At 45.1% G+C, this 14419-nt stretch overlaps 1 protein-coding gene across 6 annotated transcripts in view; it reads right to left on the bottom strand.

The window, feature by feature from the left end:
* Nucleotides 1-890: 890 nt before the first annotated feature.
* The window catches only part of LOC144322399 (uncharacterized), a 72813-nt gene continuing 59284 nt past the window's right edge, over nucleotides 891-14419 (bottom strand). For 4 of the 6 annotated variants that reach the window (XM_077912398.1, XM_077912390.1, XM_077912417.1 and 1 more), the window contains 2 exons: nucleotides 12105-12231; nucleotides 891-7011 (listed from right to left, as the gene is read on the bottom strand). In XM_077912398.1, coding sequence (XP_077768524.1) covers nucleotides 3272-7011; nucleotides 12105-12231 — 3867 coding nt within the window. In that variant the 3' untranslated portion in view covers nucleotides 891-3271. Of the gene's footprint in view, nucleotides 7012-12104; nucleotides 12232-12907; nucleotides 13047-14010; nucleotides 14175-14419 lie in introns of those variants that run through there. The other 2 variants (XM_077912408.1, XM_077912428.1) reach the window with 2 other exon arrangements.

Below are 14419 nucleotides of genomic sequence, written 5' to 3'. Positions count from 1 at the left end.
AAAAAGCTCGAAGTCAGAAATTCCTAGGAAATGCAATCACAACATAGTACTACATGTGTATTAAAAGAGCTGACATTGGGATCCCTGGGTGGCACAGCAGTTTGGCGCCTGCCTTTGACCCAGGGCGCGATCCTGGAGACCCGGGATCGAATCCCACGTTGGGCTCCCGGTGCATGGAGCCTGCTTCTCCCTCTGCCTATGTCTCTCCCTCTCTCTCTGTGTGTGTGTGACTATCATAAATAAAAATTTAAAAAAAAGAGCTGACATTAAAGACTGGCCCTACTAAGTATTGGCAGAGGCTGGAAATACTGGAACTCTCATACAAGCCTAGTGGAATGCAATAGTGAACAGTTTAGATCCCATTTCATATGTTTACACTGACCTGCTTCGACTTAGGCATTGGACTTGGAGGGGTGTTTTTGTTTTGTTTTTAGATTTTATTTATTCATGAAATACACACAAACAGAGGCAGAGACACAGGCAGAGGGAGAGCAGGCTCCATGCAGGGAGCCCGATGTGGGACTCGATCCCGGGTCTTCCAGGATCATGCCCTGAGATGAAGCCAGCGCTAAACTGCTGAGCCACCCGGGCTGCCCTGTTTTGTTTTGTTTTTAAGAGATTTTATGTATTTATTCATGAGAGACAGAGAGGCAGAGACATAGACGGAGGGAGAAGCAGGCTCCTCACAGGGACCCCAATAAGGGACTCCATCCCCAGACCCAGGATCATGCCCTGGGCCAAAGGCAGGCACTCAATCACTGGGCCACCCAGGAGTCCTGTGCTTTGAGTTTTAAGAGAAATGAAACCTCTATCTGCATAAGGAGTTACAATGAAAACATATAGATGGGTTTGTTTCCCAAAGCCAAAAGCTGGAAATAACCCAAATGCTCCAAACACATACTTTTTATTTTTTTACACATGAAGAAATTAATAGTGCTGTATGTCCAGAGAAGAAAACAGTAGTGTTGAAAGGAACGTCCTTGCAAAACACCTGAGCCTTCAGACCAATGAAAAAGTCTGAAGTCCACCTTGATTAGAAATGGTTAATTCAAGGTCTTTGGGACAGAAATATAATTTGAGAAACCACACTAGGAGTAGGTCTCTGCACCACCACATCCAGTAAGATGTTTTTTTTTTTTTCTTTAAACACTGGGGTGTACTTGGGAAGAGGTTTCAGAAGAGGTGCCTGCCAGTTTGATATACCAACAATACTGTCTAGGCAGGATCACAAAAGCTACATCCCAGGGATCCCTGGGTGGCTCAGTGGTTTAGCATCTGCCTTTGGCCCAGGGCGTGATCTTGGAGTCCTGGAACCAAGTCCCACATCAGGTTTCTGCATGCAGCCTGCTTCTCCCTCTGCCTGTCTCTCATGAATAAATAAATAAAATCTAAAAAAAAAAAAAAAAAGAGTTACATCCCTATGAATTCTCCCTGTTCCTTATCTTTTTTCTGCCTGCACTACAATTTCCTTGACATTAAGCAAGCACCAAAGAAGAAATGAGAAATCAGGGACCTTGGATTATTTTGATAATGACCTGTTACACAGGATATGTATCTGAAAGTGGAGAATTTGTGAACACTGATCCTGCCCACTCAGCCACTACAGTATTTGTGGATACACTTTTATAAGACATATTCTGGGACACCTGGGTGACTCAGTGGTTGAGTGTCTGCCTTTGGCTCAGGTCGTGATCCGAGGGTCCCTCTGGGGAGCCTGCTTCTCCTACTGCCTATGTCTCTCATGGGTAAATAAAATCCTAAAACTAAAAGAAAAAAAAAATACATACCTTCCATTAGGGGCCTGATATCTCCTCTAATTACCTAATTATGCAGTCATCTAGAGGACCACTTACAGTTCCCTTTCCCCTGTGGTGTCACAAGTGAATACTGTACATCAGGTCACATGGCTCCTCTGAAGGATCTGAGGTAGAGATTCCACTCAACAGTGCAGGGCACTATGTGGTATCAGCTGTGGGCAAGCAAAATATTCACATGGTCTCCATAAGCACTGGAGATGGTCTCAGCTGCTCCCTCTTCAGGGTGACCCGTGAACACGCAAAACTTCCTGGCATCTAGAACACAAAACCCAAATGTGGCCCCTAGGAGGATGTATTAGCTAAAACTGATGTACCAGTACCGCACACTGGGTGATTAGACAAGAGAAATTAATTTTCCCACAAATCTGGAGTCTAGAAATCAGACATAAAGTGTCATCAGCAGGGTTAGTTTCTTCTGAGGCCTCTCCTTGGCTGGTAGATGGAGATTCCCTGTCTTCAGGTGGTCATCCATATGTTCCCATACACTCATCTCTTATCATGAAACCATCCATACTGCCTGAGAGTCCATCCTAATAACCCATCTTAACTTCATCATTTCTTTAAAGGTGCTATGTCTAACTATAGTGAAATTGTGAGGTACTGGGGATTACTTCAAAATATGAATTTTAGGTACAGAATTCAGCCTATCAGAAAAGTTTGGGTTATAATGCAAATTAACAAACAAGCTAGTGTATTTATGGATATATCTATGTACATATTATTGATTTATTTGCAATTATCCTCTTAGAGACACATCCAGGTTGGGATGCAATGCAATCTGTTCATTCCTTTATGTTGGGAGAGCCCAATCCTGCTTGCTTGCTATTTATTTATTTATTTCCCCAATCCGGCTTTCAAACCACCCCTTAGAGTACATACAATGTCAAAGACTAAAGGTAATTAAACAAAGATGGCATTTACTAATATATACATCAGAAAAACATGTGGAACACAATCCCCGTGTGGTGATTTGGAAGCTGCAAATACTTACCAAAGCATCATGAGACCAACAACATCCCTATGGGATTTTGTCTTCCTATGCAAGTTACCACCCAGAACTCAGATCACACACTAGATCAACACTGGGTCACATCCATGCCCTAACTTAGAAGGGAATGAGTTCTAATTACCCATAATTTACATCAGCAAATGAAAAGGCAAAGTCAGCATTAAACATGTTGGGGTGTTGACCTATGCACATTATCAGGAAATGCCAGGTGGCAGAGGTGAAAGGACATCTGCCACAGGAACTGACAGTGACTTTAATTTTGTAATGACTGCATGCATATCAGAAAGTACAACACAGGTTCTGAATTTTCCCCAACTGGAACACATCAGAAGTCACTCCATAGCATTGAGGTGAACCAAGTTCAGTACAGGTAGGTAATTGCCTCACAGAGGTTGTCCTCCAGCCTAAACTATACTAAGTAAGAAGTATCACATTCTGTCCTATTTTAAATCCTTCCTGCAGTGTGAAGATTGTTATGATATTTAAAACCATTACTACTCATATATGATTTCCCACATTCACGGCACTCATAAGGCCTTTCTCCAGTGTGAAGTCTCTGGTGAGAACGGAGGGAAGAATTACCAGTGAATGATTTTCCACATTCATGGCATTCATAAGGCTTTTCTCCAGTGTGAAGTCTCTGGTGAGAACGGAGAGAAGAACTACATATAAATGATTTCCCACATTCACGGCACTCATAAGGCCTTTCTCCAGTGTGAACTCTCTGGTGAGTACGGAGGGCAGAACTAAAAGTAAATGATTTCCCACATTCATTACACTCATAAGGCCGTTCACCTGAGTGAACCTTTTGATGAACAACGAGGGTATCTTTTCGGGGAAAGGATTTGCCACATTGACTGCATTGGTAAGGTCTCTCTCCACTGTGGACGCTCTGGTGAGCTCGAAGGCGGGTACTTGTGAGAAAAGATTTCCCACATTCATTGCACTTAGAACAGTTTTGTCCAGTGTGAACTCTCTGATGAATACGGAGGGCAGAACTAGCAATAAAAGATTTCTCACATTCACTGCACTTATAAGGCCTTTCTCCTGTATGACGTCTCTGGTGACAACGGAGGGCAGAACTAAAAGTAAAAGATTTCCCACACTCAGGGCACTCATGAGGCTTTTGTCCAGTATGACGTATACGGTGAGAATAGAGGGCAGAACTAGCAGCAAAAGATTTCCCACATTCACTGCACTTATAAGGCTTCTCTCCAGTGTGAATTCTCTGGTGAGAACGGAAGGCAGAACTAGTAGTAAAAGATTTCCCACATTCACTGCACTTATAAGGCCTTTCTCCTGTATGACATCTCTGGTGAGAACGGAGGGCAGAACTAAAAATAAAAGATTTGCCACATTCAGGACACTGATGAGGCTTTTGTCCAGTATGACGTATGCGGTGATAATAGAGGGCAGAATTAGCAGTAAAAGATTTCCCACATTCACTGCACTTATAAGGCCTCTCTCCAGTGTGAATTCTCTGGTGAGAACGGAAGGCAGAACTAGCAGTAAAAGATTTCCCACATTCACTGCACTTATAAGGCCTTTCTCCTGTATGACATCTCTGGTGATAACGGAAAGGAGAACTACCAGCAAAAGATTTCCCACATTCGTTGCATTCATAAGGCCTTTTTCCATTGAGAACTCTCTGATAACGTAGGGCAGAATCACTGGTAAAAGATTTCCCACGTTCATGGCATTCATAGGGCTTTTGTCCAGTGTGAACTCTGTGGTGATAACGGAGAGCAGGATTACTGATAAAAGATTTCCCACATTCATGGCACTTATAAGGCTTTTGTCCAGTGTGAACTGCCTGGTGATAACGTAGGATAGAATTAGTGGTAAAGGATTTCCCACATTCACGGCACTTATAAGGCCTTTGTCCAGTATGAACTCTCTGGTGAACACGGAGGGCAGAACTAACAGTGTAAGATTTCCCACAGTCATGGCACTCATAAGGCCTTTCTCCAGTGTGAAGTCTTTGGTGAGAACGGAGGGCAGAATTACTGGTAAAAGATTTCCCACATTCACGACACACATAAGGCCTTTCTCCAGTGTGAACTCTGTGGTGATAACGGAGAGCAGGATTACTGACAAAAGATTTCCCACATTCACGGCACTTGTAAGGCTTCTGTCCAGTATGAATTCTCTGGTGAACACGGAGGGCAGAACTAACAGTGTAAGATTTCCCACATTCACGGCACTTATAAGGCCTTTGTCCAGTATGAACTCTCTGGTGAACACGGAGGGCAGAACTAACAATGTAAGATTTCCCACAGTCACGGCACTCATAAGGCCTTTCTCCAGTGTGAAGTCTTTGGTGAGAACGGAGGGCAGAATTACTGGTAAAAGATTTCCCACATTCATGGCACTCATAAGGCCTTTCTCCAGTGTGAAGTCTTTGGTGAGAACGATATTGGCTACTAGTAATAAAAGATTTCCCACATTCATTACACTCATAAGGCCGTTCTTGTGAGTGAATCTTTCTGTGTTCAACAAGGCTATATTTTCGGGAAAAGGATTTGCCACATTCACTGCATTCATAAGGCCTCTCTCCACTGTGAACTGCCTGGTGATAACGTAGGTTAGAACTACTGGTAAAGGACTTTCCACATTCATGGCATTCATAAGGTCTTTCTCCAGTGTGAACTCTCTGGTGAACATGGAGGCCAGAACTAACTGTGTAAGATTTCCCACATTCATGGCACTCATAAGGCCTTTCTCCAGTATGAACTCTCTGGTGAGAACGACATTGGCTACTAGTAATAAAAGATTTCCCACATTCATTACACTCATAAGGCCGTTCTTGTGAGTGAATCTTTTTGTGTTCAACAAGGCTATATTTTCGGGGAAAGGATTTGCCACATTCACTGCATTCATGAGGCTTTTCTCCACTGTGAACTGTTTGGTGAGAACGGCACTGATTACTAGTAATAAAAGATTTCCCACATTCTCGGCACTTATAAGGCTTTTGTCCAGTATGAACTCTCTGGTGATAACGGAGGGTAGAACTAAAAGTAAAGGATTTCCCACATTCATGGCATTCATAAGGCCTTTCTCCAGTATGAAGTCTTTGGTGAGAACGGAGGACAGAATTACTGATAAAAGATTTCCCACATTCACGGCACTCATAATGCCTTTCTCCAGTATGAAGTCTCTGGTGAGAACGGAGGACAGAATTACTCGTAAAAGACTTCCCACATTCACGGCACTCATAAGGTCTTTCTCCCGTGTGAGATCTCCGATGATAACAGAGGGCAGACATAGAGGGAAAAGATTTTCCACAGGCATGACACTTATAAAACCTTTCTTCAGGTTGAACATTATGAGTAATCAACACTGAGTTACAGCTAAAAGATTTTTCACATTCACTGCACACATAACTCTTTACTCCATTGTGCCATCTCTGGGGATGAATGAGGACAGTTTTGGGACCTAAGGATTTCCCACATTTACTACACGTGTATTGCCTGGATCCACTATGAGTCTTTCCATGTTCACTCAGGGTTGATCTTTGCCTAGAGTATTTTCCATATTTGCCAAACTCATGATATCTTTCTTCAGTATGGAACCTCTGATGTATAGCAAGTAACGATTTATACCTGAACGTTTTCCCACATTCACTACACACAAAGCACTGTCTTCCAGGGTGGACACCCTGGTCCTGAACATGGGGATGTTTGGGACTAAAGGCGTTCTTGCATTCTCCCCAAGGATAATGACTTTTTCTGCTTTGTAAAGTTGCCCTGCACTGTGTGATGGTGTTTGGCTTCTCCCCACTCGCAGTGGCCTCTTGCCGCAGATGTCTCGAGCCAGACAGGAAGTCCTTCCGAACTTCCCTACAGGTAAAGGGCTTTCCTGAATCATGGATTCCGCAGCTCTTCACGTCACAGGCCCCATCCACACCGTTTCTGCATAGTGTTTCTCCCACGTGCTGCTGCTGTTCAAACTTTATACTGAAATAAAATCGTTTCCCACATGCTCCGCACCTCAACAGTTTCTGGCTGTTTTCTTTTCCCTGCTGCTCAGCCAAATGGAAAATGTCTCTCAAGACTGGACCACACATCTCACAGGGGTGGGTCTTCTGGGAAGTCAGAGCTACCCTGGGCGTCCTGGTCTGTGACACACCTCCAGAAGCACTCTGTTCAATGGGTGCCTCCACAGCCTCTGCTCCACAGCAGCAACCTGAACGCAAAGAAAGGCTGGTAAAACACGTGTTGACTAAAGCGAAGCAGTGAGCACGTAACATGTAAGCAACCCACTCATGTAGGCATGAGTGTATAGCTTGATTTTCCAAATACAAAAGATTCATTTGAAAGAATGGCTGCTGTGCATTCCTGGGCCCAACTGGTCAAAGTGTTTTGGAGAACACACTAGAAGGCTAAAAAACTAGGGTATAACATAAGGAAGAGAACCAGAGTCTACAACTTGTTCTCTGACAACAGCTTCATATAGGACCATTTCTGCTACTGGTACTTGGCTGACTAGAAGACTGGAGGAATATCCAATTACAAGAAATTTGTTTTTGTTCAAGGTCAGCTTAATATCAATATCTTATGGCAAAATGTTCACTGGTGAATGTTGGACTACACATAAAGTGCAGTGAGAGGAATGGGTGAGATAAGGAGGCCCGAAAAGCATTAATAACCCTTGCACTAGACATCACTGAATTACCAAAGGAATAGAATCCATAAAACAAATTGTCAACAGTGAGGACGGAAAGACAGAAATGGGGTGTGGCCATCAGCAATGGCACCAAACTCTGGTGTTTAACAAACAAAAGGTGCCCAGTATAACCTAAACACAGCCCTGATGTCACAACTTTGCCAACCACCATTCACAAGAAACAGGTCCTCTAGTCGACGTGGTCACGTCTGGAGCATAACCACTCTCTGAAACACAAAAGACTCTTCCCTGGAAGCCCTAGCAGTGCAACTAGAGTATGAAAAGGATATAAATACTGCAGGAAAACAGGCCAATTGGAGCACCAACACTGTCCCTGAGTTACTCAGGACACAACGAACACAGAAAAATAGCCTAAGGGACTGTTATCAGCAAGAAGGCAGATTATGAGATACCATTACTCACTCCAACAAAAATCAATTCAATAGCTGTCCATAGATGACATTAGCCTTGGAGGGCTCAGTAGTCCTATTAAGACTGACTACTGTACAGTAGAACATAAGAGGGCACAAGCACATAGAAAAAATGGCTGAAGGCTATATTAGCAGAGACACATAGGGATGGGTAGGAAATAAAGCTGGGGCTATCTCCATCAGCCACATGGTGGGTGCTACTGCAGTCCCTGATGAGCAGAGACTCCTACTACCTGGTCCACAGAGGACATTGGAATATTTGTCACCAACTTTACAAAAGCTGAAACACTGGGCAGTCCGGGTGGCTCAGGGTTTAGCACTGCCTTCAGTCCAGGGTGTAATCCTGGGAACTCAGGATCTAGTCCCACATTGAGTTCCCTACGTGAAGCCTGCTTCTCTCTCAGCCTGTGTCTCTGACCGCCCCCCCCTGTGTCTCTCATGAATGAATAAATAAAATCTTAAAAAAAAAAAAAGCTGAAACATGAAGTCATCTTGAGAAAGATCAGTTTTAGGTAGCACATATCTTTAAATGTTTTCTTTCCTTTCTTTTTTAAAAAATTTATTATTTGAGAGAAAGACAGAGAAAGAGAGAGAGAGAGAATGCATAAGCAGGGGAGGGGAAGAAGCATACTTCCTGTAGAGCAGGGAGCCCAACTCGGGGTTCTATCCCAGGATCTCGAGACCATGACCTGAGCCAAAAGCCAACTGCAGACACTTAACCGACTGAGACACCCAGGTGACCCTAGGCAGCACATTTCTGCTAAGAAACTACAGTGGGGAAAAAAAACTTCTTTCCTACTGCTGTGAAATCTAAATATCCAAATGAAAAAATAAAAGTGACTCCACCTTATAGCACTCCTTGAAATGCACATGCATTGATTAAAGACTGAAATATATGACCTGAAATCCCAGAACTCCTAGCAAAAACAAAGGGAAAAACCCCTTTAACCTTGCACCTGGCAATAATTTTTGAATCAGACATCCAAAGCATGTCCTATTTGCTTTCTAAAGCAAATACAACCAAACCATATTGAATTGAAATGTTGCAGCAGAGCCAAAGAAACAAAAAAGAGTGAAAAGGAAAAAAAAAAAGTGAAAAGAAGATGTAAGTGCCCAAGACGAGCTCACAATCACTGATCATCAGAGAAATGAAACAAAACCATAATGTATTACCTCATAGCTGTTACAATGGTTATTACCAAAAAGACAAGACATGTGGTGAGGAAGTGGAGAAAATTGAACCCTTGAATACTATTGCTAGGCATATAAATTACAGAAGTCATGATGGAACACATTGGGGAAGACACAAAAAATTAAAAATAGAAATACTGTATCGGCTACCATTGCCATTTCTTTTTTGTAGGTTTTTTAAAAGAATTTTTTTTAATTTTTATTTATTTATGATAGTCACAGAGAGAGAGAGAGAGGCAGAGACATAGGCAGAGGGAGAAGCAGGCTCCATGCACCAGGAGCCCGATGTGGGATTCGATCCCGCGTCTCCAGGATTGCGCCCTGGGCCAAAGGCAGGCGCTAAACCACTGCGCCACCCAGGGTTCCCCGGTTTTTTATTATTATTCATGAGACACACAGAGAGGCAGAGGGATAGGGAGAGGGAGAAGCAGGCTCCTTGCAGAGAGCCTGATCCCAGAACTAGGACCTGAGCCAAAGACAGACGCTCAACAACCACTGAACCACCCAGGTGCCCCTACTGTTGCCATTTCTAATTATGTATCTCAAGGAAACAAAATCAGTATCTCTACAAACTCTCGGTATCTTTTAGGGTTTAAAATGACAAAGAAAAGTTAGGGAGTGCCTGGCTAGCTCAGTAGGTACAGCATGGGACATTTGATCATGGGGCTGTAATTTCTAGCCTCACACAGAGTGTAGATTACTAAAAAAAAATAAAACCTTAAACAAAATAGTAAGGTGACAAAGAACAAATGCAGGAATACTCAGACATAAAAATGGGAACATTACCACTCGACACAACATGGATGAACATGGAAAACATTATGCTAAGTGACATCATCACAGAGCAAAAGACAAATACTTGGGGATCCCTGGGTGGCGCAGCGGTTTAGTGCCTGCCTTTGACCCAGGGCCTGATATTGGAGTCCGGGGATATAGTCCCACATCAGTCTCCCTGCATGGACCCTGCTTCTCCCTCAGAATGTGTCTCTGCCTCTCTCTCTCTCTGTGTCTATCATGAATAAATAAATAAAATCTTAAAAAAAAAAAAAAAAAAAAGACAAATACTGTATGGCATTACTAACATGGATATCCCTTTTTAAAAAAGCCTTGGGATCCCTGGATGGCTCAGCGGTTTGGCGCCTGCCTTCTGCCCAGGGCATGATCCTGGAGACCTGGGATCAAGTCCCAGGTCGGGCTCCCTGCATGGAGCCTGCTTCTCCCTCCCTCTGCCTGCGTCTCTGCCTCTCTCTCTCTCTCTCTGTGTCTCTCATGAATAAATAAATAAAATCTTTTAAAAAAAAAAATAAATAAAATAAAAAGCCTTATTTGAGAGACAAGAGAGCCCACATGCACAAGACAGTTTGTAAGTGGGGGAAGGAGCATGGGGAGAGAATCTTCAAGCACACTCTTCACTGAGCAGGGACAGACACAGGGCTCAAACCTACAACCTAGGATCACGACACAAGCCAAAACCAAGAGTCAGGGGCAGTGTGGGTGGCTCAGGGGTTTAGTGCCGCCTTCAGCCCAGGATGAGATCCTGGAGACCTGGGATCCAGTCCCGAATCCGGGTTCCCTGGGTGGAGCCTGCTTCTCCCTCTGCCTGTGTCTCTGCCTCTCGCTGTGTGTCTCTCATGAATAAATAAATAAAATCTTTAAAATAATAAAAATAAATAAATAAATAAGAGTCATATGCTTAACCAAGCAAGCCACCAAGTGCCCTAGATATTATGTTTTTAAATTTTTTTATTTTTATTTTTTGTTTTTAAATTTTTTAAAATGGTGTTTGTATATGGGGATCCCTGGGTGGCTCAGCGGTTTAGCGCCTGCCTTCAGCCCAAGGTGTGATCCTGGAGACCTGGGATCAAGTCCCACATCAGACCCACCTCATGGAGCCTCTCTCTGTCTCTCTCTCTCTCATGAATAAATAAATAAAATCTTTAAAAAAAAAAAAGTGTTTATTTGAGACAGCATGAGCTAGCATAGTCAGAGGGGAAGGGATAAGGATAGCAGACTCCCCACTGAGAAGGTAGCCCGATATGGGACTGGATCCCAGGCCCCTAGGATCACAATCTGAGCCAAAGGAAGGCACTAAGTAGACTAAGCTACCCAGGCATCCAGCCTTGCATGTACCCATTAAAAAAAAAAAAAAACTCAGACTCAGAGACAAAAAGTAGAATGCTACAAAGAATTACAGGAGGGGGCAGCGGGTGCTCAGGGGTTCACACTTTCAATTAAAAGATGAGAAATTTCGGAGGAACTAACATACAGCATGTAGAGTACACTTAATATTGCATTTACAGTTGAAATTTGCTAAGAGGGAAGATATTAAGCCTTCTTACCATCAAAAACAAAAAATGTACTATGCCAAGTGATGGGTGTGTCATTAGCTACATATCGGTATTAATTTCATAATGTGTGAGTAAATGAAATAATTATACTACATAATACATTACATATTAAATAATATAACTTTATCTGTCAATCATTCCTCACAAACCTGAAGGGAAGGGGGCGGGTAGAAAAAGAGATGTAAACACTACAGAAAGAAACACAGAGGACGCTCTTGAGAAGTAGCCCATGGTCCACTTAAGAAGTAAACATGCCAATACCCGCAGTTTCAGGCACAGGCAGGCACAAGGAAATGTCGCAAGGTATCAAAAGGCAGGCCACAGAAATGGCACGGATCTGAACACATGTACCCAGCTGGGCAGAGGGCAAGCCAGGTGCAATCCATCAGCCTCACTGCAGGACTACTGACCTCCAATGTCACCCTCAGGGTTCAGTACACAGGGTACGGGGACTGCAGGGCAGAGGAAAGGGCACACCAACAACTCAGAGCTAGCAACAAAAGCAACTACCCAGAAAGCTGGGGAAGTAAGCAGTGCCCACAGGCCACACATGAGAAGGACAAACCATCCCCTGGAAAAAGGAGGAGGGGGATGTGGAATACAGTCTACTACTCCAGGTGAATGAGGACGGTGAAGGCCTTACCCAGTGAGGATATAAGTGTAAAGTTCTCCAGCATCACATGGTGGTACAGCCGTCTCTGAGCCTCATCCAGAAGTCTCCACTCCTTCCAGGAGAAGTACACGGCAATGTCCTCAAAGGTCACGCCACCCTGTCAGGAGAGCAACAGATGGAACCATGAACATTCTCTCTCTCTCTCTCTCTGAGAACCTACAATCCAATCCCCCACACAGCACCCCAGTCTCCCCTGCCACCACAGCTCCCCACCGTGGGATAAATGCCAGGTCCTGGTGCCGCTAATGCTGCACTCCTCTCACCTTCCCATCAATCACTGTTCAGTCCTCAGTAGTAACAGACACAGGACATGTAGGTGCAATCTAAGCTCTGGGTGTGGCCTGCAAGGTCCCATGTCACGATATTACCAATGCAGGCTCTCCCAGATTATGCCCTGAGACAGCCAGGTATGGGCCCTGCTTTACCAGAGAGTCCTCAATATCAGGACCCTGAGGTCCTTGGCTCATACTTCCTCTCCATGTGCACATGATTCTGTAGACTGTACCTCTCTCCTGTCTTCAGACCGCAGATGAACGCCCACGCCTTCCTGCCCCCATACTACACGATTCTCCCACCACTCACTCTTGTACTTGTCACAGGTCATCCAAAGGATGTTTGACAGATTCACACAGGCTCCACTACCACCCCAGGACTCTCATGGATCCCAACTGAGGGAAAGCCTCAGATGCTGCTGAGAAGCCCTCCTCAACCTGCCTGTAATCCTCCCTTCAATAACAGACACTCACAAGCACATGTCAACTTAGGATACTCACAGACCCTCTTCTTTTTTTATTTTAAAGATTCGTATTTATGGGATCCCTGGGTGGCGCAGCGGTTTAGCGCCTGCCTTTGGCCCAGGGCGCGATCCTGGAGACCCGGGATCGAATCCCACGTCGGGCTCCGGGTGCATGGAGCCTGCTTCTCCCTCTGCCTGTGTCTCTGCCTCTCCCTCTCTCTGTGTGACTACCATAAAAAAAAAAAAAAAAAAAAAAAGATTCGTATTTATTTATGCATGAAAGACACAGAGAGAGAGAGGCAGAGGCATAGGCAGAGGGAGAAGCAGGCTCCACACAGGGAGCCTGATGTGGGACTCCATCCCGGGACTCCAGGATCACACCCTGGGCCGAAGACAGGCGCTAAACTGCTGAGCCACCCAGGCGTCCCTGCATGCCTTTCCTATATGGGACCCAAATTTCCACCTACTCCGCACAACAGCCATCATTTTTGGAAGCCTCCAATCTGCAACTTTCCCCCAGTTTCCCAAAATGTCCTGTCCAGCTGCCCACTCCACACCATCACTCACACTTCCCTAAAACATCTAAGATGCTTAACCATGTCAAGACAAGTTAGGACACCCCAAGGGATAATCAACATACTGCCAACTTCCATCAGGTTCACGGGAGCTTCAATCCCTTCCGCTGCTATTCATAACGGAAAACCTCACTAAACTGTGGAGTCGGGAGATTGCACTTCGGGGAGCTCTCAGGCACTACCAATGTGATCAACTGCAGGCCCAACAGAAAGCGATGGGATTGACCTTATATGGGACAGGACTTCACTACCTCAGACCCCAAAGACAGGCTTTCCTGATCACCGCACCCAACAGCTCAGCCAATGAGAAGCCGCAACTCCCAACTTACTCCTGTGGACTTGTAGTTTACAACAGCTTCCCCAACTTCTCCCCTTTCCCCTTAAAATAGACTACCTCTCTCTTGTTCTCCACACTGGCCTGCTATTTTGACTCAGCTGCTTTATTCCAAACCGCAGTTCTCTTTCGCTCCCACATTAATCGATTTTTGCGGGGAACTGGCACTTTTTAAGGTTCACGTAACTAAGGCCCTGGGGTTTGCCCTGACTCCTCCCTTCCTTTTCTCACCTGCAACACCCACAATCGGCCTCGGCCCTTCTCAAAACATAGACCAGTCAACCGGTTCACCCACGTCCACGGTGGCCACGGAGTCCATCAACAATACACCGACTACTGCGAGTCCCTCCTCCTCGCTTACCCCCGCGGGGCGTGCCCTTCTGCGGCCAGACAAAGCCTATGTACACCCGGGTCTCCCCCCTCTCAGCATCGCTAGGACAGATGGCCCCGTCAGGCAGCGAGGGTGCAGGCCTCACTGGCCGTCATTGCTCCTGAAAGAATGGACACTTGCAGCTCGCCGCTGCTGACGCAGCCACCCCGCACCGCTATCCCCGCAGCCTCTGCCCCAGCCCGCCCCGCCTCTGCGGTCCGCTCCCCACCGCAGCGCGCCGGCGCTCACACCGGGGGTCCCAGCACACCG

This window comes from Canis aureus, chromosome 1, assembly GCF_053574225.1.
Source record: "Canis aureus isolate CA01 chromosome 1, VMU_Caureus_v.1.0, whole genome shotgun sequence".
In the NCBI taxonomy this organism is placed as follows: domain Eukaryota; kingdom Metazoa; phylum Chordata; class Mammalia; order Carnivora; family Canidae; genus Canis; species Canis aureus.
The sequence above is the reverse complement of the archived record's forward strand: the minus strand, read 5'-3'. Positions and strand labels throughout refer to the sequence as shown.